This window comes from Triturus cristatus, chromosome 9 (genome assembly GCF_964204655.1).
Source record: "Triturus cristatus chromosome 9, aTriCri1.1, whole genome shotgun sequence".
Taxonomy (NCBI): Eukaryota; Metazoa; Chordata; class Amphibia; order Caudata; family Salamandridae; genus Triturus; species Triturus cristatus.
The window spans coordinates 412,508,498-412,536,483 of record NC_140592.1 but is presented as its reverse complement, the minus strand read 5'-3'; the positions used below and the strand labels follow the sequence as shown (position 1 = coordinate 412,536,483).

General features: G+C 44.8%; 1 protein-coding gene across 1 annotated transcript; it reads left to right on the top strand.

The window, feature by feature from the left end:
• Positions 1-27,982, top strand: LOC146798060 (olfactomedin-like). The gene is made up of 4 exons (XM_085627905.1): positions 1-132; positions 2,153-2,380; positions 16,978-17,131; positions 27,153-27,982. Exons 1-4 carry the CDS (start codon positions 85-87, stop codon positions 27,980-27,982), a joined length of 1,260 nt encoding a protein of 419 aa, XP_085484031.1. The 5' UTR covers positions 1-84.
• Positions 27,983-27,986: the final 4 nt, after the last annotated feature.

The following is a 27,986-nucleotide window of genomic DNA, read 5'->3' as shown; positions in this document are numbered from 1 at the left end:
TACATTGATGAGAATGAGCGCTGCGTGTGCACCGTGGTCCTGCCGGACGAGGCCTTCCCAGTGAAGCGCGTGGAAGCTCTGGAGATGACGGCGCAGCACCTGAACGTCAGTGTTGGAGATGAAAAGCAAAAGGTAAGACTGTTATACCTATCTGTAAAAAAAACTGTCGCTACTGTTCATTCCACCCCTACATATTCTCACTAGTTCCAACCTCAGAATCCTAAAGTGTGTCATTAAAGCTTATTCATGCTCCATGTCACTGCCCTCTTGTCCTTCAGGGCACACTCATTGACATCCGTCGCTTCCATGAGGACGCCTCATTTACAGAGTCGTTCACTACAGTGGAGTCTCGTACATTTCTCTACATACTGGCTTTAAACACTTGAATATAAGTGGTTTTTATTCCTTTCATAATGTCTCTCGGACACTTCGCCTGTGTCGCACTTGGCACGCCCTGCAAGATTTCCCCAGTTCAATGTCATTCGGTCCAGCGGCGGGCAGCACAGGTAAATGCGGCGGGGCAGGGCAGGGTGGGAGGTACAGAAGTCGACAGACGACAGAATAGGTATAATTAAATAAATAAATACATACTACCTATTCCTTCGTCAGTCGGCTTCCCCCCGGCTGCGCCCTGCCCCGCTTCACTGCGCTTACCTGTGCCGGCCGCCGCTGATTAGTACATTCACTTAAGGTTTTTTCTTTGCATTGTCGGCTTGTAGTCTACCTTATGCCTTTATATAAATAGAAACAAGACTGCAAACCCCAAAATGCAAAGAAAAACACTGTAATGGAGAAGATAGTCCTGGAAAACTTGGGCCTTATGTTGACACGCCCTCAGTGGCGGCCGAGAGTCGCCCCAAAAAGAAAGGAAAAATAAAATGATAACAATGCGATATTATTATCATTTTATTCTTCCCTGCTGCGGCAGATAATGGCGGGCGGGGCTGCTCTGCTGACAGAGCAGGGGAGGATTGGTGGGCACACTGAAGTCGCATGATGCTTTGGCCGATGCTCTCAGATCGGTCAAACAGTCATGCGCACTTTAGCATGTTTTCCATGCAGGCTGCATTACAGCCTGCATGGAGAACATGCCCAGGCCCTCAGTCCCCATATGAGTTCCAAACCACGGCACTCAGTCCAATCGCATCATTGCATTGCAGCGTTGTGATTGGTTCAGGGGAGCCTGGCTGCTTCCTGTACGGTGGAGAAGAGATGACATGGGACAGAGAGGCAAGGAGGTAAGTGATTTTTCTTTTAATGATTATAGCACCTCGCTTCCCCCGCCCCACCATACCAGATCGGTGTTGGCTGCGCCTTATGTACAAGGCAGTGTTAAGCCACTTAACGAAGCTTAACGCTGCCTTATAAAGAAAGCCCCCTTTCACGCTATGGTTAGCGTGAAAGAGGTGTGCAGTGGGTGTTGTAGTGGGCATTCCACCGCAACACCCATTGTATTTGACGCTGCCCCCTATGTACAAGGGTGGCATACATAGGAGGCAGCGCCAAAATGAAGACCAGGAAAACCCTGGTCTTAAGTTGGCGAAACAAGGAAAAATGCATTATTTCTCCTTGTTTTTGCTTTTTCCAAGTGTGCTGCCTTGTGAAGCACACATGGAAAAAGCAAAATGCCATTGTTTGTTTATGTACAGGAAAGTGTCCCTTCCTGTACATTAACAAACCTTTAAAAAATTCAATTTTTTCACTTTCATGTGTGCTGCATGAAGCCGCACAAATGAAAGTGACAGAATTGCATTTTAGAATTGTTTCGGTGGAGGAAGGGATGTCTTCCTACACATAACTAAATCTCCCCTGCACGCAGACATCCTTGCACTCTGGTGCAAGGGTGCCTGAGTTAGCGCTAAGTTGTAAACTTAGCACCATCGCAGGGGGAAATGCAAGGCTACACCACATTCTTGTAAATATGGTGCAGCCTTACGTTTCAGAAGTGGCAGAGCGTGTCGTTAAGCCAAGGTGGCTAACGACACACTCCGCCACTTCTTTGTACATATCCCCCGCAGTCTCTTATTTTCAGCTCTAAAAAGTTTGTAGCTTAGCTGATGCAGCTCAACAGCGCCCTCTGGAGATAACATGTGTTTTAACAACGAGTCTTGAGCTGGTACCTCTTGCCAATCAGTCCCTTGTTTCCCTTTAGATTGACGAGTTCGGGAAAAACTTAGAATGGTGCATGGAGAAGATGAAGAACCTGACCAACGAGATGGATGGACTCAAGGCCGAGAACAGGCCTGAGATGGCAGAGTTAGTGCCAGAGGTGACCTTCGAACAACTGAAACAGGAAATGATGGACCTGGAGGTCTTTGTGGAGGGACTCATGGTGTCGCTCAATAACAGCAACAGCTCGGTGGAAAGTCTGTATCAAGAGGTAAAGATAATGCAACTTCTGTCACTATTCCAGACAAATAATATTTTTTTAAAACATCCAACGTAGAGAAAAAACAGTTTTCTTGCAGTCATGTCTCGCTAACAACCACCAACAATAGGCAATCTAATATATTTCTTCAATGATATCTACCTGGGCTTTGAAACTCTTTGGCCCAGATTCTGAAAGGTGTCACGCAATGCAGCGGAGCACCCAAAGAGGCTGCACTGAGTTGTGTGACAGGGAGGGAGCAGGAGAGCGCCGCATTCACATAGATATGGTTCTCTCCTCCCCTCTCCTTAGCACCGGCAGGGCCGGACTGGCCGAAGTGGGCACCAGGCATTTTCCTGGTGGGCCGTAAAGGTGGAGGCCGGTTTACCAGCAGTGGGGCCGAGTTTGTTACTGAGGGCCAGTTTTGCAGCAGTGCTGCAATATCGAACCCCTGTAACAAAAGCAGCAGCAGTGCTAAAGTGGCAGCAGTGTTGCTTCTCAATAACACCACCCCCGAACCCCACACCATGCCCCCGGAGCAAATCAAGCAGAATTGCCAGGGCTGGTTTGTGTTCCCAACTCCGGCCATGAGCACAGGCACGGATTTCAGCTTCAAGCGCCACGCACACACCTTAGCACCATAGTGCTAGGGCGTGTGAGAGTTTAGCTTAGGTTTTGTACAGGAAGGGCAACCTTCCTGTACAAAATACTATTCTTAGACAAATGAAAAACCTTTTCCTACTTTGTAAGTGTGCTGCACAATGCAGCACACATTCAAAGTCAGAAGAGGGTGGAGTAATGAAAACATCTCCCCGTTTAACGCCTGCTTTTCAGCAACATTAATTTTCGGTGCTAAACCCTTTCTATTGATGTTTAAGAATAGTGGGGGATTTTCTCAAGGACCGGCGATACCTACCGCAAACGCCAATTAGCGGCAGTTTTTTTATCTCCGTCTAACCCTGAAAACTATCGCCATGTTAGCGGTGTATTACCAAGCCATTGCTACATTTCAATAGTATTAGGAAACAGCGGTGAAAACTGCTGCTCACATCAGTGCGATGGCAATAGGAAATCCGGCGACAACTACTGATAGGCCCATTAGCGGCAAAAAAACTCACACTAGTCGATCCAACGTGATTCTTTTTGTCTTTAATGCAACAAATAGCCTGTTGGTCAACCTCCATTATAAAATAGGCATAAAAACCAATAAAAAACAGAATGGAGCAGCCAAGGGCAGCACACATCAACAACCCCTGCAAGCCAACATCCAGGATGACTGAGATGAGAGCCTTGATGCCTTGTTGGACCTGCACCTGGAGCCTGCATGCCTCGCTGGATCTGCACCTGGAGCCTGCATGCCTCGCTGGATCTGCGCCTGGAGCCTGCATGCCTCGCTGGACCTGTGCCTGGAGCCTGGCTGCCTCGCTGGACCTGCGTCTTGAGCCTGCATGCCTCGCTGGACCTGCGTCTGAAGCCTGGATGCCTCACTGGACCTGCGCCTGGGGCATGGATGCCTCGCTGGACCAGCGTCTTGAGCCTGCATGTTTCGCTGGACCTGCACCTGGAGCCTGCATGCCTTGCTGGACCTGTGTCTGGAGACTTCATGCCTCGCTGGACCTGCGTCTGGAGCACGAAGGGGGATGCAGAGGAGCTGTGGAGTCGATGAGCCGTGGCGGTACACATTGAGGCGCGATGATCGCCCGTACCTGGTGGTGAAGTCTGGCAGGTGGCATGGAGACCCGTTGCTGACCTGTGTGAGAAGACTGCCTTGCACACCTTAGAGCTGTTAATAGTAGAGGCGCTCTTGCGCTCCATCGTAGGGAGGTCTGCATCACATACTACGATTCATCACTACACCAGGGTGCACGGAGGGAGTTATCAACGGTGGGTGCCACCTCTCTGCATCGCAGGCCAGATGATGTTGGGCTGGCCGGACGTTGTGGAGGGTGAGGCCCCTGAGCTGTGCCGAACTTGTGTGGCGAGAGCTCTGCCACTTCATGCCTTAGGGGCCCCTGCTGCATCAACTGCATCGGGAGGTTCACCAGCGGACTTGGAGGTGACTGCTGGACCCAGGCTTGTGAAATCCCTCCTGGCTAAGGCTCCTGCTGGCTGAGTCACAGATTTAGAGAGAGTGCAGCGGATTCCGCTACGGTGTCAATGTCCAAGTAAGTAGAAGGTGTGACACGTAGCGCAGGACGCCAGTGGGTCAAGTCCCCAGGCCTAGCACACGTAAATGACGCACTCCCATTGGCGGCTCATCCGCTATGGTGGAAGAGCGCAGCCCCACTGCTTTCAAGCAGTGCAGAAGAGGAACAATCATCACATGATGAAAACTTACTGATGTAACCGTGCTATGTTTCCCTTGAGGGTGGGAGGGTGGGTATAACTGCTCCAAGCACGGAGCAAGGACGGTGCAAGGAATGGCTAATTGGCATGCCCACTCAAGTGCGCAATGACTGTTTGGTTTGCCCACTCAGAGCAGTCATGTGCACTTCCCTGTTCGTAACGCAGGCTGCATCACAGGCTGCATGAAGGACATGCCCACCCTTCCAGACCCTGGCTGCATGCCTTGTCCCGTTGCCCATTACCAATCCCACCACTGCATCGCAGGGTTGTGATTGGCTCAGGGGAGGGAGCCTGTCTGCCTACTTCCTGTTCCTGGAAGCAGACGCAGGAGAGCAGGAGAAACGAAGACACAGGACCTGGCTTCTAGGTAAGACTTCCCTTATTAAAATTTTTACAACACCCGCTCACACACACATCCCCACCCCATCCATTGTTCTTTCCAGCGTTTACCCACTCACAGCTGTCCAGCCCCCGCCCCAGCACTTCTTAATGGCGGCCGCTGGGTGCCAATGCACAGCGGGCGTACAACCCATGTGCCAAAGGCACATACATGGTTGCGACGCATGCCATAGCATCGCATTCCATTCCAATGCATACTAATACTAGGCACATTGCAACAGTAGAGTAGGTGTTGCATAGCGGAAACATTAATATCACTATTCCCATTTCAGTGAGTGCAACTAAAAACTAACCTTTGCAACCCATACCCAACCGCGAACCCTGGAATTCCTTGTTGAGCCCCTATAACACACCCAAAAATCAAATTTGACCCAAATGCACAACCCAAGTTTCTTATTTTACCCCAAAACACACTCCAAGTTTCATATTTTACCCCAAATGCACACCCAAATTTTCATATTTCACCCCAAATGCACACCCTAATTTTCATATTTTACCCCAAAACACACCCCAATTGTCATATTCTACATCCGAAACCCGTACCGACCCGAAAAACTTTCAAATTACCCCATTACTGACCTAACAATCTGATGTAATCAAATGCGATGTAAATGTACCTGCATTGTCGGAGTTGCATTGTTAACGATGTACTGCCTGCGTTGTAAAGGGTGTCTCCATGCCAAAGGCAACCCATAGGCTACGCCGTTTGCGTCTGTCTGCCCCTAGACAGCGCTCAGCACCAAGGAGCCTTTCTCTTGGACACTCCACCACTACGACGCCAGCACCCTCCTCGCCATCTAACCTAGATGCCACCTCGCCTGCCAGGACCAACATCTGCTCCGGACCGGTCATCGGCATCACTGACGACTGCAGTATCACCTGCAAGGAGCACCCTGACCATCAAGGAGGAGGCATTGCCATCACCTACAGAAGCACAGTCCGACTGACCACGCACTCTAATGACCCTAGCGTGACCGTGGACCACCTCAACTCCCAGATCCGGAACAAGGCCAAGCACATCCTCTGTGGCACCCTCATGTGCAGGCCCCCTGGGCCATGGCCCCTCATTCTCCAATACCACTGTAGGCCTCATTGCAGCCCCAGGTCTCCCATCAACCAACGACATCCTACTCGGTGAACTCAAGTTCCACCTGGACAACCCCATTGACCAGGACACCACCCCTTCCTCGGGAAGGTCCCCTACATCAGATGCAAGCAGCAAGTCGCCTCAACAAGCCACATCGAGAGACACACGGTCGAGCAAGTCACCTCTGCCAGCGGGATCTTCAACTACAGCCACGACACTGGACTCTCCTGGACAGACCATCATTGGTAACATCACGTCTTCACCTTGCCCACCGGACGCCGCCGCCATCATCGCACCCCCTCGCATCTGGATCAAGGCCACCAAAGAACGTCTCATCAACTTCCTTCGCACCAACACTCTACCAATGCTTCCATACGATGACACCACAGAGCGCAACCACCACTGATGGATCTCCAACAGCGCTGACATTCGGGCACCCCTCATGGACGGCACTGCGTCAGCACCTTCCGCCTGCCTGATGGCAGGCGTGAGGGTGACGCAGTGCCACGGGATGGGCTGGCCCATGCTTTGCTGGAGTTGCGTCATGGTTGTGCCACGACTGCAGCAATGCATGACTTTAGCGCAGACAGATACATCAGGATTCCTGACGTATCTGTCATTTCTTGCGTCATGGAGCAGTGTCCAGTGAATACAGCCCATCCATGCTGTCGCAAGAAGGGCTTAGTGAGAAGTGTTGCAACTCTGTCTTGTCGCAGCGCTGCAACACTTTTCATGACTGGGGCCCAAGAATGCACACTATCTTATTGATGGTGCGCATTCCTGCACTGTAGTTTTGTCGCAGGGCAGCGCTGCAACATTGCTTGCTGTGCTGTCCAGCACCAAAACCTGCTGAGATGTTGCCCCAAGTGTTATCCCCCTTTTTAAGACCAGCTATTTTCTGGTCTTAAGTAACTGGATCTAATTGCAGATAGAGCCAGTTTTTTAGGTCTTCAGTTCAAGGATCCCCTTGTGAATATGGAGTAGTAGTGTTTGCGACCGTTTTTGCATGGGAACGCCTCTCCTGCATATAATTATCGCTAACAAAAGTGGCGATCTATACAACGGTCGCTTTGCCTAGAAACTGTTGCGGCAGATTGGTAATAGAGCGATAAAATTATCGCCGCATTAGCGGCAGAAAAGTGCCACTAACAGGGCGATAACTCCTTGAGAATATGCCACAAAGTTTAATGTCAAAATGCATGGGTGGTTGCATGGGAATGCCCATGTAACACCCCCTGGGCACAAATTAATGCAAGGCAGCACTTCACGCTGCTTTGCGTCACTTTTCCATTTGTCGTTGGTTTGAGAATCCCAAAAAAGGTTTTGTGTCTGTTTAGCTTTACAAAAGCAATGCTAACCCCGATGCTGAACCTTTGAGAAACTGGGCCTTCGTGACATAATTTAATAGATGGCAGCTTTAGGTTAGATGGCGGTGCCAGAGGAGACAAATCCCCCCCCCCCCCCCCGCCACCACCCCCCATCGCCTAGGCCAAATCATCATCCAATGAGCAACAACTAGCTTTCACTTTTTGCATGTCTGGCTTCTAATGGCTGAAGGGTTAGCAGTGCTACATGACACTGTTCTACTAGGCGAGACTTTGGACATGGATGACTTTGTCGGTCAGGAGTTTTGAATCCGTTGTTCAAAGAACGCCTATTCAGACATTTACATTCGGGTAGGTTCATCAAGACTTAGGGACATGTTGTAAATGTATTAATTGTGATGGGAAGCAAAACAATGAACCCAACTCCCACACTCGATGTGAAAATATACGTCTCTTCATTTGCGTATTCACTGCTTTCACGTAAAGCTGTCAAATGCCCACATAGGTAGGTCCGGCCTAGACAAGTATCCAATAAATAAAACATTTTTACTAGCTACCTTTTATTCACGAAATTCAAAACGTACCTCTTCTAAATCCCGTACCACCACTTCCTCTGACATGAAATTTACGAATTAGATCCTGTTTCATGGGGTAATTACACGGTGAAGGTCGCCTCACTCCAATTCGAAACTTGAGGAGTGATTTTAATGGCCTCGAAATCTGTGTTTCTCTACAACTGCTAATAAGTTGTGAATGTTTTCACTAGCAGGAATTTGCAGCTAAACAAGGTAGGAAAACAGTGTTTTAATCGTGTTATCATTTTCGTTATTTTTTCAAGCACCTGTAAGACCTTAAAAAGAATTAGGTGCAACTTTTTAAAGTACTTTCTGAAATGTGTTTTCCCTTGTGTTTTTCGCTAGAAGGTCATATATCCCTGCTTTACGTTTCCAAGTAAAACTACAGAGATTCTGAATTTTCTAATTTTGTGTAAATAATGTTCAAGTACCCACTGTACAGAAACCGTGTACTACCATGAAAAGCAAGATTGCAAAACGGTACCTTGGGCATCTCACCAACGAAGCCTTTACCCACACACTATAAGCATGGGTCCTCATATATTTAAGTATATAAATTACCACTCCGTGGCACCAGTGTCTATTGAATGAAAAGCATCTCTTCGACTTTTCCTGTGAGATTGTTTTTGTATTCTCCATAAGGCTAAAACAGCTGTTTTAAAATGTTTTTTATTTCTCAAGTCCCAATGAGCAAAACAAATAAAAAAGTGAGAATCCCGAAATTAACAAACTAGAATCTAGAAAAGCATTTTTAAAATTTTTAATAATCATATAATCATCTTTTTAATTGCCAACTGATCTCATAGTTGCACGAGCTCCCTCCCCTCAAGATATCCCCTGACACCCCGAAAGGAGACCAGACCAGTAAAAGTATTTGTTACTGGCCACATGGACCCCATTAGGCTAGAGCACAAACTGCGATGCCGGTCGTGTTTAGAGAGGTAAAGTATTATATAAAACAAGCATTTGAAATTCAATAGGTCTCGCATTTACGATAGTTTGAGCTATGGACATTGTAAATGACAATGCCTTTTTTTTTGTTTTCGTTTTTTAAAACATAAAAAGGCATTGTCATTTATAATGCCAATAGCTCAAACTTGCTTAAATTGGAGAACTATTGCATTGCAAATGCTTGTTAATAGTTATATTAAAGTGTAACCAACAAGGGCACAGAATGAAGGGAGGAAGGAGTGGGTGGGAGGGAAGGAGCGAACGGAGGTGGATTTAAAGTGTGTGTGAGAAGCTGGTTTAAATCATCGCGTAAGGTACATCAAAAATTGCATGGGCATGCGTCTGGGCCGTGTAAAGTACGTAAGCCCCAATTATTTATTAAACCCAAAGTCGAAAGTGCAGAAGCGGATGAGCAAAGGTTTGATTTGCATTAGCAGTTTAGCAGCAGTATCGGCACAGAAGACCACCTATTTGGATACTATATTTTGCATATAATAAAGGGACGACGGGTCCGACGGCGAGAGAAAGGCAGCACGGAGCAAACAAAAGTACACTGTGGGGCAATGCTTGATTTGCATTTGCAGCTTAAAAGCAGTCAGAACGCGGGGAGTAAAGAAAGTGAAAGTGCGCCATGCGCGCGTTTTGCTAAGATGCTGTCATTACAGGAAACACCCGGGGAACTTTGCAGAATGAAAGCAAAGCAGCGCGTGAATATGTCCTGTCCAGGCGCATTCACATGCCCTATCCGGGCAGGCACGCTGAAGGAAGACAGGGAGGGAACCAAACATGCTTCCCTCCCAATAGAAAGCACGGATTTGGCAGGCGCGCCAGTATGAAGCGTTGGTGGAGCTTACACCCTCGCTTCACAGTTCAAAGCGAAGACAATAGATCTCGCCAGGAGCGGGCAGCGCATGCACTGCATTGCTAGGCGAGACCTAAAAAAGCAGCAAACCTCAGAATCATAACAAATTACGCTTTTCAAATTCTATGTGACACTGCCATCTTGTGGCACATTTATTAATCTTCATTTTATGAAGATTCGTCTGAGAGCCTGAAAACGTCTGTTTTCTAGTCTAGGCCAGCATTTTTGAAATATTCCTGATACATCCCGTGATGTTTGAATTTATTTTATTTTTATAGAATGTATCGTTTATATGTTTTCAGTTAGAGCTGCCATTTCACTTTTAGAGAGACTGGGCTCCGGGCGTGTGGTCGTAGAGGGGAAATGGGCATGGAATCTTGAAAACAAGCAATAATTACAAAACATAAATCATTGAATCAACCCCAACAATTAACAGAACTGGCGATCATCACAAAACTCCTACATCGAAAATTGTGATTTCTTTATGAGTAACTGATCCTTAATCAATATTCTGAACGTGACAGAGAGCAAGTATCCTGCAAACATTTAGGACGATCATTCCAAGGCATAGCACAGGCTCCCTTGGACGTTTTGGCCATAAAATATGCCAAATAATACATTTTCAGAAACTTAGGCCACTTGATGAAAACCTTCTGTGTATTAGGAGCATTTAAAATATTTTGTCTGGCTGGTACATGGTGCTTTACCAATTTCCACATTGCTACAAGGACCCACGGTTCAATCTGTCTGTCGATGATGAGCCCCCCGAGTCTCAGTCACTTGAGCTAAATGTACGTAGACAAAAGGAGATTTTTATGGCCCTGTGTAGAACCACTTGTAGTTTTACGAACAGTTTATTTGGGACGGAATATCCCCTGCATGATTTTGCGGCGGTGTTCTCCTGCCTAGGTTAAATCAATTGTAGATTCACTGTTATTCTGACTTGGTCTGTGTGTAGGGCTCATGACAATCACGAGTGTGGATGCTGAGCCCTAGGGATTGTGAAAGGTTCTGAGACCCTTAATGTGGCTCTGCTGTCTGGAGGGGGGCACCAAGCATGCCTTCCAAGGACACAGCACATCTGCCCGTGCCCTGGTACAGAGTCATGAAGCAGTGGCGCTACTAATCCATTTTCAGATGGAGGATGAGGGACAGACTCCAGAGACTGATCAAGTGTACAGCTGGCATCTAGGATAAGCCTGGGCAAAGCACTACGCTACGCTCGCGTAGTTTGCGAAGTTCGGGCTACTTCGCACTATGCGAATTGCACGTAGCACAGTGCGAACACGCGTAGCGTAGTGTTGCGTAGTGCTGAGGTCATTTTTTGCTTGCTCGCGGTCCTCAACGTCAAGTTGGCGACCGCGAGCATGGAAAATAAACCTCCCGGCGAGATTCCCAACGTGAGGAGGTCAGGTTTCGCATTGCGAGTGGTCGCGTATGCTCGCGACCGCTCGCGATGAGAAACTACCAGTTCGCGTTGAGAAAGCTGCCGCTCGAGTAAAAATCTACTCGAGCAGCAGAAAACTACATCTTGCACTGTGCAAGATGCCATTTTCAATGATTGCACAGTGCCGGTTGCTTGTCCGCACTGTGCAATCATTGAAAACGACATCTGGCACAGTGCGAACAAGGTACTACGCAGTTCGCGAAGTGCTACGCGTAGCTCGCGTAGTGCGAAGTGCACTTTGCGTAGCTTCGCGCAGTGCTACTTCGCGAACTACGCCCAGGGTTAATCTAGGAGCTTTACGCTTACCATCAGACAGTAGGGTAAGGTGTGGGAAGATGGAGACAAGGCTGCTATTTGTATGCAGCAGTGATATATTCAGCAGAGACCTGCTGATTGCCTCTCACTTGGCACCGCCTTTGGCTCGAAGGATGGTGTGGGGAGGTGGAGGCCGCAGTGTTCTTTGACATATAGAGGAATCACTGAGGCAAGGCCTGTCCCTTTGTGTTCCCCAGAGGTGATACAACCAAAGGCAGAATGCTGCAAGTGCAAGGTCTGAATGCTTAATTGATTGTGCTCGCGTGCTCCCCTTTGAGACACCCCGCAGCACTGCCTGCTTTGAAAAACATCACCCGCAACAAAGACTCTGTCTGCATACAGAGGAGAGATGCACTACGAGAGGAAAGTGCTTTAGACGGGTAATAGGACCCTGACAGTGGAACCAACATTCCTGGTCTGCAACATTACTATGAAAGTGGGACTGACCAAAGAGGTGGTTCTCAGAGGTGTAGCTTCAGGGGTGGGCAGTGTTTGGTGTGTTACAACCCCCTAATAAATGTATTATTTAATAAATAGTTTTGTACAGGAGCTTTCAGTTGGTTATGGTAAGGTGTCTTTAAAATTTCACCTGCATTTTTTAAATACTCGCTCACACACACGCAATCTTGTCTCTGTTTTGATGGTCTCAAAACAGTGCTATTTTATAAAATACTGTGTTTTAAATATCCCTCACAATCAACACCCCTTTCCACTCGCTCTTAAGCCCTCCTCAGGTGCTGCTTCTCAGATAATAATTACCATGATATGCCAGTATGAATCTCGGAAATCCTGAAGCTCACAACCCCCCAGGTTTACTGACCAAGCTACGCCCCTGTGGTACTATGTTGAGTACCAGAGGTTTTACGGGCATCCAGGGCTGCTGTGTCTGACTTCAAGTCTCCCAAAGATGAGGGAGCATCACCTGCAAAGTCTGCATGGGGCAGGTGTAGAAACTGTGGTACTACCTCAGCACAGAAGTCTGCTTGACTCATTGGAAGACATAAGTGAATGATATCCCTACAACAAGAGATTGTCCAGATTAGCCCAGCCGCTATGCCCGAGTGAAAGAGACAGAGCAGAATCCGAACTAGTGAGAGGGCTACATAACATCCATCCCTAGAACTTAATTGGGTCTCCCTGGCTATAAAATCCCTATCAAACCAGAACTGGCATGCTACGCTAATCCATACAAAAACAACAGTTGATGGACAGAATGCAGAACAATGTCATACATTCACCCCGGTACAGAGATCTGGGCCTAAATCCATCGTTCTTTTTGCTCACCATGCCATTCCAGTTTGAACCCAGCCATATGCAAATCAGTCTTGACCCTGTGCCTCATGGGAACAGTCCAGCCCGAACTGCCAGGCCAGGTCCTTGGAAGCAAGCATCCCAGGACCGGTTTCGGAGTTTCATCCATCTTCAGCCAGGATAGCTTGATTCCAGTGGCATGGAGAGCACGCTGATCCAGCAGAAGCTTTTTTTTACTCCAATCACTACACTGGGACCATGAATTATCTCTTTCTAAATGTTTTCTAACTCATATTTTATACTCTACCTACAGAGGCATTGGTCCTCTGATGGACCTTTCTTCTCGTTGTCAGGGGTGGGAAATCAGGATCTCCACAACCGTGGACACCCAATGAGGACCATTAATTGGTAGTCAACTCACAAGCTAGAGATGAGGTTCAAATACACTACTCTCAGAACCATACTATAGAAATACAGTATTGCAATGGGAAGACTCAGCAGCTTGAATAAATTTAGTCTAACCAGGATTATTCAAACTAAATGTTCCGCAGTCACAGCACAGAATAAAAGCAGCAGAACTTGATGTTCTGAAAATAATCTATATTCTAACTGTCACAATATTTAGAAACAGTATCCAATGAACACAGTTTCTAAAGAAATAACATCAAAACACAATAAAAGACTCAGGCAATTTGCGATAATTTGGTTATTGTATTAAAGATCCAAAATCAATGCACATAAGCAACATTTTAAGTTGCTCAGTTAAGAATATTTTAGCACATGCTATACAACCACACATTTAGTCAAAGTATTCTATTTATAAAGAGGATGGTTAATATTACAGATTCCTGCTGCCAATAAAGGCAGAAGGATGGTTCAAAAGAGTTCACTTGGAAAGTGATAAAGGGATTGCATGCTATTTGGTTACTGTTGAGCTCTGAGTCTCTACCCCCCACACACTACCTTGTTGAGCATCATTGCAGTGTTTGCCCACTAACTAAGTGGTCACATGCTGAAAGGGTTCATTAGTGGGTTTATTGCAGTGCCACAGTAGGTCAGGCTTGCAGTATTTGTCATAAAAGACATCAACCACGACAGATGTTGACCAGTATAATCTGCTTTTGACAATGCCCTCAAAAAAGTTCTGACAAGTTCACATCTAATCATAGTGTATATTGTCATAGATCATAGTGGTTGTGATATGACGGAAGATGCACCAAGAGCTTCTTGATGCACCTTAGAGCATATATGTTGAATTGAACACTTAAACTAAATAGTTGAGTACAGACCAAGAAACTCCTATTATAGAATATTACCTCTACATCTGGAATAGAGCTGTGTCATCAAACACTTCCTGAACACTAGGGGCCTGATTCACAAAGGGCCTCTGCACTCGTGGTGGAGGCCTGCAGACATGGGGGAGACTCCGCACTCTGGGCGGAATATCCTCAATGAGAATTCTCATTGCGAAGATTCTGCCCCGAGTGTGGAGTATACCGTATGACTGAAAAGCCTTTACCATGAGTTTGGAGGCCCTTTAGGAATCAGACCGTAGGTGATTGGATTCTAATTTAAAGCAGGGCCTCCCATTCCTTTGGCATGAACAAGAAAGGAATGACCTCCTGGTCCGGCCTTTTTAAAACATGGAATTATAGCCAATGAACCACGTCAGAATATTGTGGGAGGAGAATGCCGTACCCCAATATACAGAACACCTAAAATTTATCTCATGGTTTCCGTTCTGTGGTTTGATCTTGGGCTAAAAGTTCCCCTCCCCATCAACAGACCCAACATTAGTTCAGCAGAGTAGCTAGTTTTTAGCTGGGTACACTCAGTACATGAGTTCTAGATCAGGGAAAAGTTGAAGGCTTTTATTACAAAAATCTCAAAAAATAAGCGATACAGAGTAAACGATAAATATAAGTTTATAACACAATCCCATTTTAAAGTAAGCATCGAACATCTTCTGTGTCACGTTCTCATAGCAAGTACAACTAATATGATACAGCAGAAGGGCCTTGAGTAAAGTAACATTGGGAACACAAAGAAGTTGATTCACAATACATACATGCAAAGGAAAAGCCAATTACATCCCTTGTCTTTGCTTCTGCAGAGCCTGTGGGGAGAGAAAATGTGGAGGAGGATGAGATGGGAGAGGGAAAAACAGGAGTGATCAGCAAAAATGGATGCTGTTTGATTAAAATGGAGTTTTCAACAAAATTTGGCTTGACTAAAATATGTTACTGTAGGAAGCTTGATCTCCATATAGTGCACTAAAAAGAAGAACACTTTAAGAGTCACATACTTATATTAAGGCAGTGGGGTTGCTCTGCAGCATGTTGTGTGTGCAGAGTCACTCTCAAGCAGACAGACTTCTCTTGCAGGGCTCCAATGGCAGACCTACAGATATACATTTTCTTGAGTCACTCAGGGTGGCACCATAAAGTGCTGCAGCCCTGGGGACCCTACTTATCACCCTTCCCCTGGGTACCCCTGGTACCATCTACTAGGGACTTTTAAGGCATGAAAACTGCTTGACAATAGTGTGTACCAATTCAACAGTTACAGTTTAAGCGGAAATGCACTGGCACTGGGGCCTGGTTAGCAGGTCCCAGTGCACTTCAAGAACTATAAAGACAGCATATAAATCAAAACGTAAAAAGTGACAATGACAAAAAGGACACTTTCTAATAATAAATATAAATAGTAGAGGGCAGTCTACTTGTGAATCTTGAAGACTCTGTAAATACATGGAGAGGAAATCAATTATGTTTTATAGGCTGAAAATTAACCATCACAAATCTTTTATGAAGGTACATATATATTTCCCTCCTTAAGGATGTTAGGTAAACTGTGCTTAAACACAGACGGACAGATTTAGGGGCAGATTTACAACTTCTGGCACATCTATGCAAATCAGCAGGGATGCACCAGAACAGATGCGTCACGTAATCCCCCCCTTGCGCCACCACCGATGCGTCGCATTCACAATGTGGCGCACCATGGTGCAAGTAGGGGAAGATGCGTGACGCATCTTGTGGCGTATGGGTGGCGCATTGCTGGAGTTGCGTCACAAGCGCAACACAACTCCTGCAATGCACAGGGGCCGCCCATACTTAACGTGGTGCGTCACTCCTTACGCCTGCTTCAAGCAGGCGTAAGGATTTGACGCGGCAGCGTCGTAAAACTGACTCAGTGAAATCGTGTAGATTTCACTGCGTCAGTTTTACGGGGCTTTCCTGCGAGGGAACGCCCACCCTGCGACAGAACGCAGGTTTCATGTGGCGCAGGGCTTTACAACGTGACGCATCTGCCTAGATGCGTCACGGTGTAAATAAGTCGCAATGTGGCGCATGGTTTACGCCGCCGCTGCATCACAAAAGTGACGCAACGGCGGCGTAAAAGTGTTGCAAGGGGCTTGTAAATCTGCCCCTTAGAGTTTTGCGGCCAGAGTACTCCATCGCAAACGCATTGGAGTACCCTGCCTGCCAAACCCTTGGTGTTCCCGCTTCATTTAGAGATGAGCAGACCTTAAGGATTCTATCGACAGAAATCCCGTTGGCTCCATCAAAAGAATACTTCTCCCGACAGCTAGAAAAAGGATAGGAAAAAACAATAATGACCTCCACGCCCTTTGAGAAAACTCCAAGGGCTTGGAGGTCATTCTTTTTTTGTTTTTCAAAATTAAACTCCCACTGTGATAGTTTGCTTTTGAAAAACACAAAACTGTCAATAATTTGCTGTACGGCTGTCAAAACTGATGGCAGACGTACACCAAACTTCCAGTACATTGAAAGAAACCGCCATGACAGCAGTTTCTTCCAATGTGCAGGGATGGCCAGCGGGGTGGCAGTCATTTTAAAATGTGGCAGGTGGAGTAACCCTGAGATGGTGAAAGCAACGCTCTCTGCCATCCCGATGGACACTACTCTTTCCGTAAATCAATTCGCACTATCTATATCAGCCATAATCATGTTAATCAAGTGGTATCAAAAGTGAATAATTGTACATATCATTACTCTTCTTCCAATCCACTTCATTTTTCTACAAGGTTCAAAACATATCTAACATGGTCAATCAGCTGGAATCGCTGGACAAGAACAACTTGATGCAGGTGCGCCGGGACATGGAGTCCCTGAAGAAACGTCTCCATGACTGCGAGACGACTTCCAAAGACACCGAAGAAACACCTTCCGTCCCCTATGGTTAGTAGACTGAGTCTGTCAGAAAGACTTGCACGGTCATGTTTAATTTTTTTTTTTTATTGTGTAATTCATTTTTTACAGAATTTGTGGTGTACAGCAAACAGTGATGAGTAATTCCATAGCAAATAACATGGCAATTCTTCATGCAGGTCTTTGAAGGAAGAGATTGGTCTATACTGAAAGTGGATGAAGATAGTGTTTATGACTTGGAAGAAGAACCCATTAAAGAGGGACTTTAGGTGGAGGGTAAATAATTTCAGAGTGAGGGTGTCAGAGCAGCAAAGTATGTGTCACCTCTGGACAAACATGCAGAAGGTTAGATGGCAAAGAAAGGCAAAGGGTCCTGAATTCTCATAGCTTTATGAAGGAGTTTCAGTCAAGCATATTAAGACTAGTGTCACTTTCATAGATGGGGGCCATGAGTTGCACAGTAACTTTCACATTCCATACTCCTCACATTATACTCTCCTGGGCCTAGCAAAGCATCATGTCAGATTCTGCATATCGGGGTTAGGGTTGTGCATCACCCCTCTAAAAAGCTCTATTTACGTATTCCATTCTCTTTTATTACCTTTGTTGGGTTTACTGCCCTATTTATTTTCCTACTGCACCATTCAACTGTGATACTCATTGTCTTTTTTTCTATTGGGAAATGTAATTAAGATCACCCTATTAGCCCTTTAAACGGCTAACACTTTGTACTTTTAATTATCCTTTGTCCTTTTTGTAGTCCCCTAAACCTTTTCAGGTTTGGCTTAGTGAATGCTAACTGTGGCATTCCTGCAAGCCCTTTATGAAGATGTAAGACGGGCCCGAGTGCCTTATGTAGAATTGCAGGGGTTGTAATTGGTGCAGCAAAGGAAGATGGCAACTGTCGAGCATGACGTGAATTTTGTCTGTGCATTATGCTATTGTGGCATCTTCTGATTTCATTTGTGACGTTAATGTCTTCACGGAAACCATTTCGAGGCCAGGCATTTGGCACCTATTATTACTTCCTCCCATTGATCTCTCATGCTTTCATATTAAAAAGAATTGTCAGGCAACCTAATACCTATAAAACATTAACATCCATAAATTACACTAATTACGTAATTATAGTCTTTAAAAACTGACAAACTCAGGTGACTATTTTCGACATGGGCAAAAAAGCAGGGAGTGATGCATTTGTGAATTACTTATAAAGGCCATATAACAATTTTCTTTATTAAAGGAATTAACTTCTGAAATTGCTTTACTTTTTATTCATTTGAATTCCATTTCTGAGCCTACCTTAGTATCTTCACCAAACGATAGACAATTTTCCAATTCTCCTACCCACACAAATAGTCTTTGAATAAAACTCTGAGATATTTGTACTGTCAAACTATTTCTAATTTTGCCCCTTCTATTTACCGAGTATTTAAATATCTCCAGGGCTTTCAATGGAATGAAAAAACCGAAGATTATCTCAAAGGGACGTTACCAATGTAAATACATAAACTAAAAACCTTTGCTTAGCATAGTGTGCCCCCCACTTGTAGTTTGCGGCTTCTGTCATTGGATCTAGATATCTAATACAACAACCTACAACAAGTCAGGACTATTGGCTTTGTCAGTGGTTGCTAGTTGTGCCCCCCACTTGTAGTTTGTGGCTTCTGTCATTGGATCCAGATATCTAATTCAACAACCTACAACAAGTCAGGCCTATTGGCTTTGTCAGTGGTTGCTAGTTGTGTAAGACAAATAAGCAACTACTATGGCTTCTTTGTATAGAATATTGAGAATGATAGAGTTTTGAAATGATGGAAACTATAACAAGTCTCTTTGAAGTTACCTCAAAGGCAGTGAAGTGTGGTACTGCTGCAGTGTTAAGATTTTTTTTCACCCTGATGGTGAGGGCAAAAATGGAGAGCCCGATAGGGACCCATCTCAGCACCTGCTTTTTAGAACTGTCGGTACTCAGCACTGGCAGGCCCCGTCCCTGAATATCTCTCACCACGAAATGGAAAAACCTGTATCTTTTCGACGTTCACTGTAAAGGGATCCGCCATACAATAGTTTTACAAAACTTGAATGTGGAATATGATCTAGATGCATTGGGTCATCAGCATATAATAAATCTTTCAGAAGCTCACTTATTACTGAAGGTGGAGAACTAGGCAAATACAAATGGGACGAGACCACAGCTCTGCTTGAGCCTATTAGAAATCTGAACAGGGTTTGTCATTCTGTCTTCCTTGCTCAAATGCTACACAGGCCCAATATGCAGTATGCACACATCCAATTATGGCTTCCAAAGATTGACTCATCCCCATCATCCTAGACCTGGCCCACATGCAGCAGTGGTTTCCTTACAAAATATGCAGTATATCATAGAGATTGTTAAATTATATGATTCTGGGTTGTTTTTCCACTTTTTGAACAGCTGTCTAATGATAGGACATGCCCAAGGACTTGGTAACATTCCAGCAATAGCCACATAAATGAATAAAGGCAAATGAAATGTGGCCAAACCTTTTGATCTATTTCAACAACTGAATAATGTATGCCATCTGGTCCATTGACCCGAATATGCTTCAGAGTCTTAATAATAAGAACTAAATTAGAAGTATCAGGGTCCAGGTTTACTAAGCCCTTGCATCGCCTTTGCATCACGCAAGACATTGCAAAGCAACAGAAGGGGTGATGTGAGAATTACTAATCCATGCAAAGCCACCTTGGATGGCTTAGTAAATCCAGAGTAACACAAGGTAATTCAAATTGCTGCCTTGTGCTGCTCTGCGTTGGGAAGACATTCCATGCAGCCGCATTGGCTTTCTCATGTATCGACCCAAGGATTTTAGGTGAATCCCAGATCTACAAAGACTTGTAAACCAAGGAAGACGTCAAAATGGTACGCCTTCCCAACAGAAGTGTAACGAGGAGAATAATGCCTATTTCTCTTTGTTATTTCCTCTTTCCATAAGTTTTGCATTTTGCAGTACACCTAGAAAGAGACAAATACCTCAAAGCATTGTTTTTTGTGCATGGTGGCGACTCTTCCTGTATAAAGACAATCCTGCCTGCAAAGCAGGCACCCTTGCACCATGGCGCAAGGGTGCCTGCATTCGTACTTGGCAGCACCCAGTGTGCCAGCACAGGGAGAGAGCAGAAATGTGTCCTATCTTATTAGATACGGCTCATTCCTACTCTCTACCTGTCACATAATGCAAAGCAGCAGGTTGTAGTGCTGCGCGGCGTTACGTGATGTCTTCGAAAACCTGCCCCTAAGTTTCTAAATTCTGTGTTAAATAAAACACCTTCCTCCCACTAATATAGATCTGCAAGAAAGCTGACCCTAGACTCCCGTTATTCCTGCGTCGCTTTTTGAAAATAGATTCAACAATGCCCTTTGACACCATTGTCCAGGATGTGCAAGCATCTCCTTGCTCAAGGAAACTGTCCACTTTGTCCATCTCTCAAATCCCTGCTCATGACATCAAGAGCTACTTAAATATAGCAACCAACTAAACAGCATAAAGACCCTCTACATCCTGAACCAGTCACAGAGTCCCAGTCTATCTACCCCTGGGCCCCATGTTGTGAGAAGGCAAGTCTAGGGCCAATGCAAAAAAATCCTTTTCACTGTCTGTGTGCGACTGGTGAGCAGAGGTACAGTGGAATCTGCTCAGTAGTTTCTCTCTTCTCCCCCCCAGCAGCCTTCACATTGTGGTATCTATACACTTAGAGACCAGGGCCCAGATTTATCAAAGGAGGCAACACAATCCATAAGTCAGGTTTACCACACCATGCAAAGCCACCTTGTGCGGCCCTTTGTTGCTTGGTAAATCTGAAGTAACACAAGACAGTGCAAGTTGCTTACTTGCAGTACTCTGCTCCTGGAAGGCGTTACATGGGTGGAGAGCGGGGCTCCCATGCATCCATCAATGTATTTTCGGCGCATTCTTAGATTTACCAACACAAGTAAAGCTGAGAATGCATCAAAATTGTACGCCTTTCTGATAGAGGCCCAACGAGGAGACATATCTTTATTTCTCCTCTTTATTTCCTTTTTTTAAGTGTGCGGCATTCTGCAGCATACAGAGAAAGAGGGAACCACCGCTTAGAATTGTTTTTGTGTAGGAAAAACAATCCTGCCTGCAACGCTGGCACCCTTGCACCATGGCACGCACAGAGCGCAGATAGTGAGCCAAAATGCGCCATTTGTTGAAGAATATGGTGCCTTCCTGCTCTCTCCATTTGACTCAGGGCAGTGCAGCAAGTTGCCTTGTTGATTTGCTTTGCATCAAATAATGATACATCTGGCCCCAGATTCATAACACTTCTGCTGTCAATAACCACAATTGTGAAACATGAAGGTGTCTTGACTAAAAGTTCATCAAATGCTACTACTGTCTTTTTACTCAGATTTATGTTTTTCTTGTCATAGCCATTGCTCTTACGCTTGTGGAACCAGTTCTCTGTAGGGGCTTTCTCTCCAACCCTGTGACATTTTCGGCATTATATGGAGCAGGCTCTTAAGCTGTCTGTCAGGGTATGTTCCCTTTTGTAACGAGGTATCTATCACATGAGGTGGCTGTTGCTGGGGCCACTTGCTATACTACGGCATAGTAGTGTGATACTGCTGTGAGTAAATTCTGCTTCTGCAGTTGCCCGCTCATATGGGTATCCTCTTTTATGTAGGTAGATGGGGCATTTACCATTTTATTCTGGACAGAGGAGAAAATTATGAACTTTCTCTATGATGATTTTATGTATTTTATGCCAGTGCCCAATATTACATTTCAGAACACATTGAGTCAATGCCAAAGTTGAACATTTGTTTGTTTAATGAACTTTTGAAAGAGGTGATTGGATGTGGAAGTTAGGGCACAGGTTGTTGCAAATGGTACATTTTAGATAACTTTAGGTATGTAACATGTATTGCCATTTGATAACATCTATTGGCCATTTAAGAATGTGTCTTGGCGTTCGTGTCCTTGGGCAATGTATTTAGGGATGATTTATTAATATTTGTTTTCATTCATAATAACTTTAGTTTGATCACCAAGGATCATAAAAGTGCACATAAAAATAGACTAAAACCAACAGAGCATTCTACATAAAAGCCATACAGATCAGAGTATCAAAAGTGAAAGCATTGTGCAATAGAACCCAAATAGTTTCATACAGAGCATCACGCCAATCTCCTGTTCAGCTATACAAGTAAACCTGTGCAATTTAACAATAAGATGCTCATAAAAACACTCTAGGTTCAACATGTCATTGTACATAAAAGCCACAACAAAACAAGACATCAAAAATTTAAACAATGTACTATAGGGTTGAGTTAATCATAGCGGACGTCCCGCTAATCCCCTATTCAGCTGTACAAAAGAGCCTGTGCAATTTTGCAATTAAGTGCAAATTCTTCTTTTGTTCCTCTTGTAAACCAAGTTATTACTCCTTTAAAACGTAAGTGTATGTCCAAAATAGCAGTTCGCTTAGCAATACGGTGCATTTTTTGTTTTTTTATATAGCGCAAACTGGACCTGAAGATATCATGAGCACTAATTGTATTACAGACAGACACATTCATTTTGTTAGGCATGGGGAGATTTACTAAGATTTTGTGCTGTGTTTGTGTCACAAAAGTGACGCAAAACGGCGCAAAATCTTTTTTCCTAACGTTCTATCCAGTGCTCAACTTGTTTAGCGCTGGAAATAACGTAAAAGTAATGCGAAGCAGAGCATAGCGCTGCTTCGCACTACTTTGCGTCATGGGGGCATGCCAAGGGGGGTGCATGGGCGTTCTCATGCAACCACCCAAGGTTTCTCACGCTAAGCCGAATTTACCAAATACAGTAGATTGGCTTTAGCGTGAGAAAACTGCGCCCTTTTAAACTAGGCGCAAGGAAGGAGAAATGCTTTCATCTCGCCTTCCTTTTCCGAAATTACAGGCGTGCTGCACTGTGCAGCATGCATTCAAAGTGGGAAAAGCTGTCCCTCGTGTCTAGGCATAGTATTTTGTACAGGAAGGCTACCCTTCCTGTACAAAACCTATGCTAGACGCGCACACACACTATAGCTCTATGGCGCCAAGGTGTGTGCGTGGCTCACAGCAGCTGTAATCAGCGCCGGCGCAAGGGAAAGGGGAGGAGAGAGCCATATATTTGAAAATATGTCTCTCTCCTGCTCCTTCCCTGTTGTGCAACGCAGTGCAGCCTCGCGGGTGTCTATGCTGCATTGCGAGAAGATTTGGTAAATCTCCTCCTAAGTGATTTGTCCAAAATCACAGGATGTTGAGCATACCTGCCGAGACTTGAACCCGGTTCCCCCGCTTCGAGGATGACCGCTCAAGCCGTTTGGCCACATCCTCTTCTTGACACATCCCTAACAAGCCAAATTAAGTAAATCACCCTAAACCAGAGTTTACATACGACCGCAAATCCTGGCTAATTATCTAAAGCGTTAGTAATTTCCTTGTGTAGAGGGTAATGTCCTGCCAGTCAAGCAAATAAAGTGCCAATAAGGATAAAGTATAACAGTTTGGAATAATTAAAATCATTGGTTAAGATACAATCACTCAAATTTAAGGGCACAATGCATAAAAACTTGAATGCTTTGGGGTCTTTCGACAAGGGCTTGTAGCAGAGTTAGAAGAAAGAGAAAGGTTCCTGAGCCAGGCACTACCACAAATAAGTCTACACAGATTTATAACATTCCAGGTTCACTTCTTTGGATACTCTTGGAACGCCAGATGCAGGCAGACCTGAGGTATCTCGAAACAGAGAATAGCACCAACCAAGAACTGTCGATCCTTAAAATCCTAAGTGCTTCCAGATTCCTCCTAGTGGCCAACTTCCTTCACAGGGGCAATATCCTTTTTTTCCTCTCATGTTCATAGGCTGGGCAAAAGAATAGAACATGAGGTAGGGACTCCGAGGGCCCTCTACTAGCTGGACACTCATCTCCCACAGATTGAGCGTAAGCCCGAATAGGACACGTTAGAACGCAAACATTTACAACACATGCATTTACAACGCGGTTTTTACATTGCAACATCCATTACAATGCATGATTTTACAACGCAAGCCATCACAACGCATTTTAGAAACTACATTTATAACGCATTCCATTACCACGCATACCATTACAACGCATACCATTACAACGCATAATACTTTTAGGGCAACAGTAGGGTAAGTGTTGGATAGTGTAGGGGTAAAAATTAATATTCCCACTCCAGTGTGTGCAACAGTATGGTAAGTGTTTGATAGTGTAGGGGTGAAAAATACTATTCCCACTCCAGTGAGTGCAACAGTAGGGTAAGTGTTGGATAGTGTAGGGGTGAAAACTACTATTCCCACTCCAGTGAGTGCAACAGTAGGGTAAGTGTTGCATAGTATAGGGGTAAAAATTACTATTCCCATGTGCCCCAAAACCCATAGCCACCATACAACTTAAAAAATCCCCATTTCTTACCTTACAATGCGTGGTAATGGCATGCGTTGTAATGACGTGTTTGTATTGCATGCGTTGTAGTGACATGCGTTGTAATGGCTGGGTTGTAAAGGCTAATGCGTTGTAACAGCCGCGTTGTAAAGGTAGTGCGTTGTAATGACTGCATTGTAATGGATGTTTCCCATAAGCCCACTTGAGCAAAAGACTCTAGTAGGGAGGGACAGGAACCTTAATTGTAAATACAGTTTCCAAGCCAGAGGGGGAATTATTTCATCAATTGTTCTTCCAAACAGAGGGAGCAGTTTAAAATTAATAAACTCTGTAATTAAAGTGTCTTTGCTTCGACGAATGATTTCAACTGATAAGTACTTTCAATATAATAATGTAACGTCCATTTTGGACATGGTGCTTTTGTTTTCCAAAGTACCATGATCTAGAAATCTCAGACATCAAATGATTCATACGACTACTTTACGAAAGTTTTAGATTTACTGAATAAGTTTTATATTTTAAAGATAATTATGTAAATCCTATTGCAAAAATGTATGAAATTAAAATAGTACTGCTGAGGGGTATTTAGAGAGTCTTCATTTTTTTCCTAAATTGAGCAAAAGAATTTGCGTTTTAAGACACAGTGAACTAATAACACATGTTTTAAACTAATATGAGATGATATCCCCATACAGAGGGCTGTAACTATTGGTAAAGGCCTTGAACCGAAATTATTGGCCCGAGTCCCTAGTGAGAGCCTATAACGAGGGAGAGGGCCTCTAACAACCGGTACAGACAGAGGCAGAAGGGCTATAATGTTATTAGAAGATCCAACCCACTCAGGGTAGAAAGTTCTAAATTAATCAAGGGGTTGAGTGTTCTTGGTACACAACTGGGCCATCTTCCCCTGGAAGGTTTCATAATCCATTCTATTTGTTGCCACTAATTACCAGTGCTCTGCCAGAACCTCACGAATATCAAAACTTCCTCCGGCGACCACTAAAACATTGATGATATCCCAGCACGTCGAACATTATTCTTTGGAAGCAGTGTCCTGTATGGGTGCTTGAAAAGTCAAAGCCTCACACGTCCATATCTTTATCATAAGTTCTGAGGCGCAGCAGCTCCAATGACAGGTGGCCACAGTCAATGCTTAGTAAATAAATATTTAATGTGAGGCATGATATTAGTGCATCGTATTTATAGTCAGCAAAACATTACAGCATTTTATATCACTGTGCCAAAAGCAAACCTACAAGAATGCCCCAAATCAATATATATTGCATAAACTGAACAATGCCTGCGTATAAACATTATCCAGGTCTGAAAATCCCATTATTAGAAAATAATTGGCACTTTACAAATTGCCCCAGTGAACACACATTGCCAGGCTCCCTGACGCCTCTCTTAGTTGGCACTGCCACCTTCTATTATGGCCAATTCGCACAGTGTTCAATGTAGACCTTACCCAATTTTCAGGATTACCACTATGTTCCATGTAGATGTATTGTATACAAATAACTTTTACATGAATATCCTGACACCCTGGCATAGATCAGGCCCATTTATGCCTATTTTGGACTCCACTACATTTGCTCATTCATGACAAAATTTCATTAATTGATAGTTTCTACAGTTCTCCAACATGTACACAGCCTTATCTGCCTTTCATGTTCGCATTGCCTGGTTTTCACGGCCAAGGCATGCTCCAATATGGGGAAATAGCACACAATGGGCCTCATTTATGAAAAGTGTTGCATTGCTGCGGTAAAACAGTGATGTAGCACTTTCCCTGCGCCCTCCTTGTATTTACTGAACAGCGCTTAATGTCGCAAGGATTGACAGATGCATCAGGAATCCTGACGTATCTGTCGGCGCAAAACTCACTTATTGCTGAGTTGTGTCCTAAGCAAGACACAACTCCAGCAATGCATAGGGGAGGCCTATACCTTTTGCACTGCGTCACCCTTACGCCTGCTATTAGGCAGGCATAGGGTTTTGACGCAGTGGCATCCTAGAAGTCCTAGAAATGGCGCAGTGAAATCTGATCAGACCATAAAACATGCCCACAACAACTAAGCAACCGGCCCACATACTGATCTGTCAGACCAGCCCTTCGGGCACTGCCGGATTACACCCCATAGGCCAGTTGACTCTGCTCAGGTGCCCTAAGTATGACATGGAGGTCGGTCAGACTTGAGACAGTTCCCTCAAGAGGGCTTTTGGACGCTGATATCTGTGAACTTACAGTACAGTTATGAAAGATTCTTCGCCATAACATATATGAATTTTTAAATAGATCTAGTTATAACAATGTCTGTGGCTCTGTAAAGTATTCTAGATTCACTTTAAAAGTCTTTACAAGAAACAGTCAAGAAAAAGACCACAAACCCTTGCATCCACCTGAGTACGTTTATGTTGATTCATATTTTCATGTCTTTTTTGTATGGGAGTCATACTCATCATTTTGCAATCCAAGTTCTGGGCTGTGTCATAGGACATCATTTTAATGGACCTATGGTGTAAGGGGTCCTATTGTATACTTTAATTCATGTCACTTTTACCCTCTTCTAATGACTATTTTATGGATTTTATTTCCAACTAGGCAGTTGTGACCACAATGGTCTGGCACATGTGGGGAAGCCATTTTTGGTGCAGCTCAACTGGAAGGGTTCAAACCACAAATATGGTGGCTGGGGAAGGGACACCGCTGTGCCTCCTACAAGAAAGAACCTGTACTGGGTGGCCCCCCTCAACATCGATGGGCGAATCCTGGAGGCCTTCCGTCACTATTCTTCTTACAATGATTTCCTGATGTACCGCAACCCCACGGATAAGCAGCTGTCTCTCTATATGAAAAGCACTGGCAAATGGAACCACACCAATGGAGGTCAAGGCGGCGGAATGACCGTTCACGGCAACTTCTTCTACTACAACTGCTACAACTCCAGGGACATGTGTCGCTACAACTTGAAAACAGGTGCTGTGGAGCGGAAGACACTGCCCAATGCAGCCCACAACAACCGCTTCTCCTACTCTAGTGTTGCGTACCAGGACATGGACTTTGCCTCAGATGAACGTGGCCTGTGGGTCTTGTACGCTACGGAGAAGAGCTCTGGCAACATTGTTATCAGTAAGTTAGATGTCAAAACCTTTAGTGTGGTGAAGACCTGGACCACCACTGTGTACAGATCACAGGTCTCGAATGCCTTCATGATGTGTGGCGCTATGTACGCTGTTAAACCAGTAAGCAAAGGTAGACAGGAGATATTCTACATGTTTGACACCAAAACAAACAAAGGGAAGAAAATTAGCATGATGATGGAAACCCTGATGGAACCCGTGCAAAGCCTGAACTACAACGCCAATGACCACAAGTTCTACATGTTCAGCGATGGCTTTGAGATCATGTATGATCTCACTTTTAATCCCTAAGGGG

Excerpts from the sequence above, each read along its gene's own strand:
- LOC146798060 (XM_085627905.1), top strand. The coding sequence starts at position 85 with ATGACGGCGCAGCACCTGAACGTCAGTGTTGGAGATGAAAAGCAAAAG. Across the intron at positions 133-2,152 it reads TTGGAGATGAAAAGCAAAAG|ATTGACGAGTTCGGGAAAAA; the intron begins GTAAGACTGTTA and ends GTTTCCCTTTAG. Across the intron at positions 17,132-27,152 it reads AACACCTTCCGTCCCCTATG|GCAGTTGTGACCACAATGGT; the intron begins GTTAGTAGACTG and ends ATTTCCAACTAG.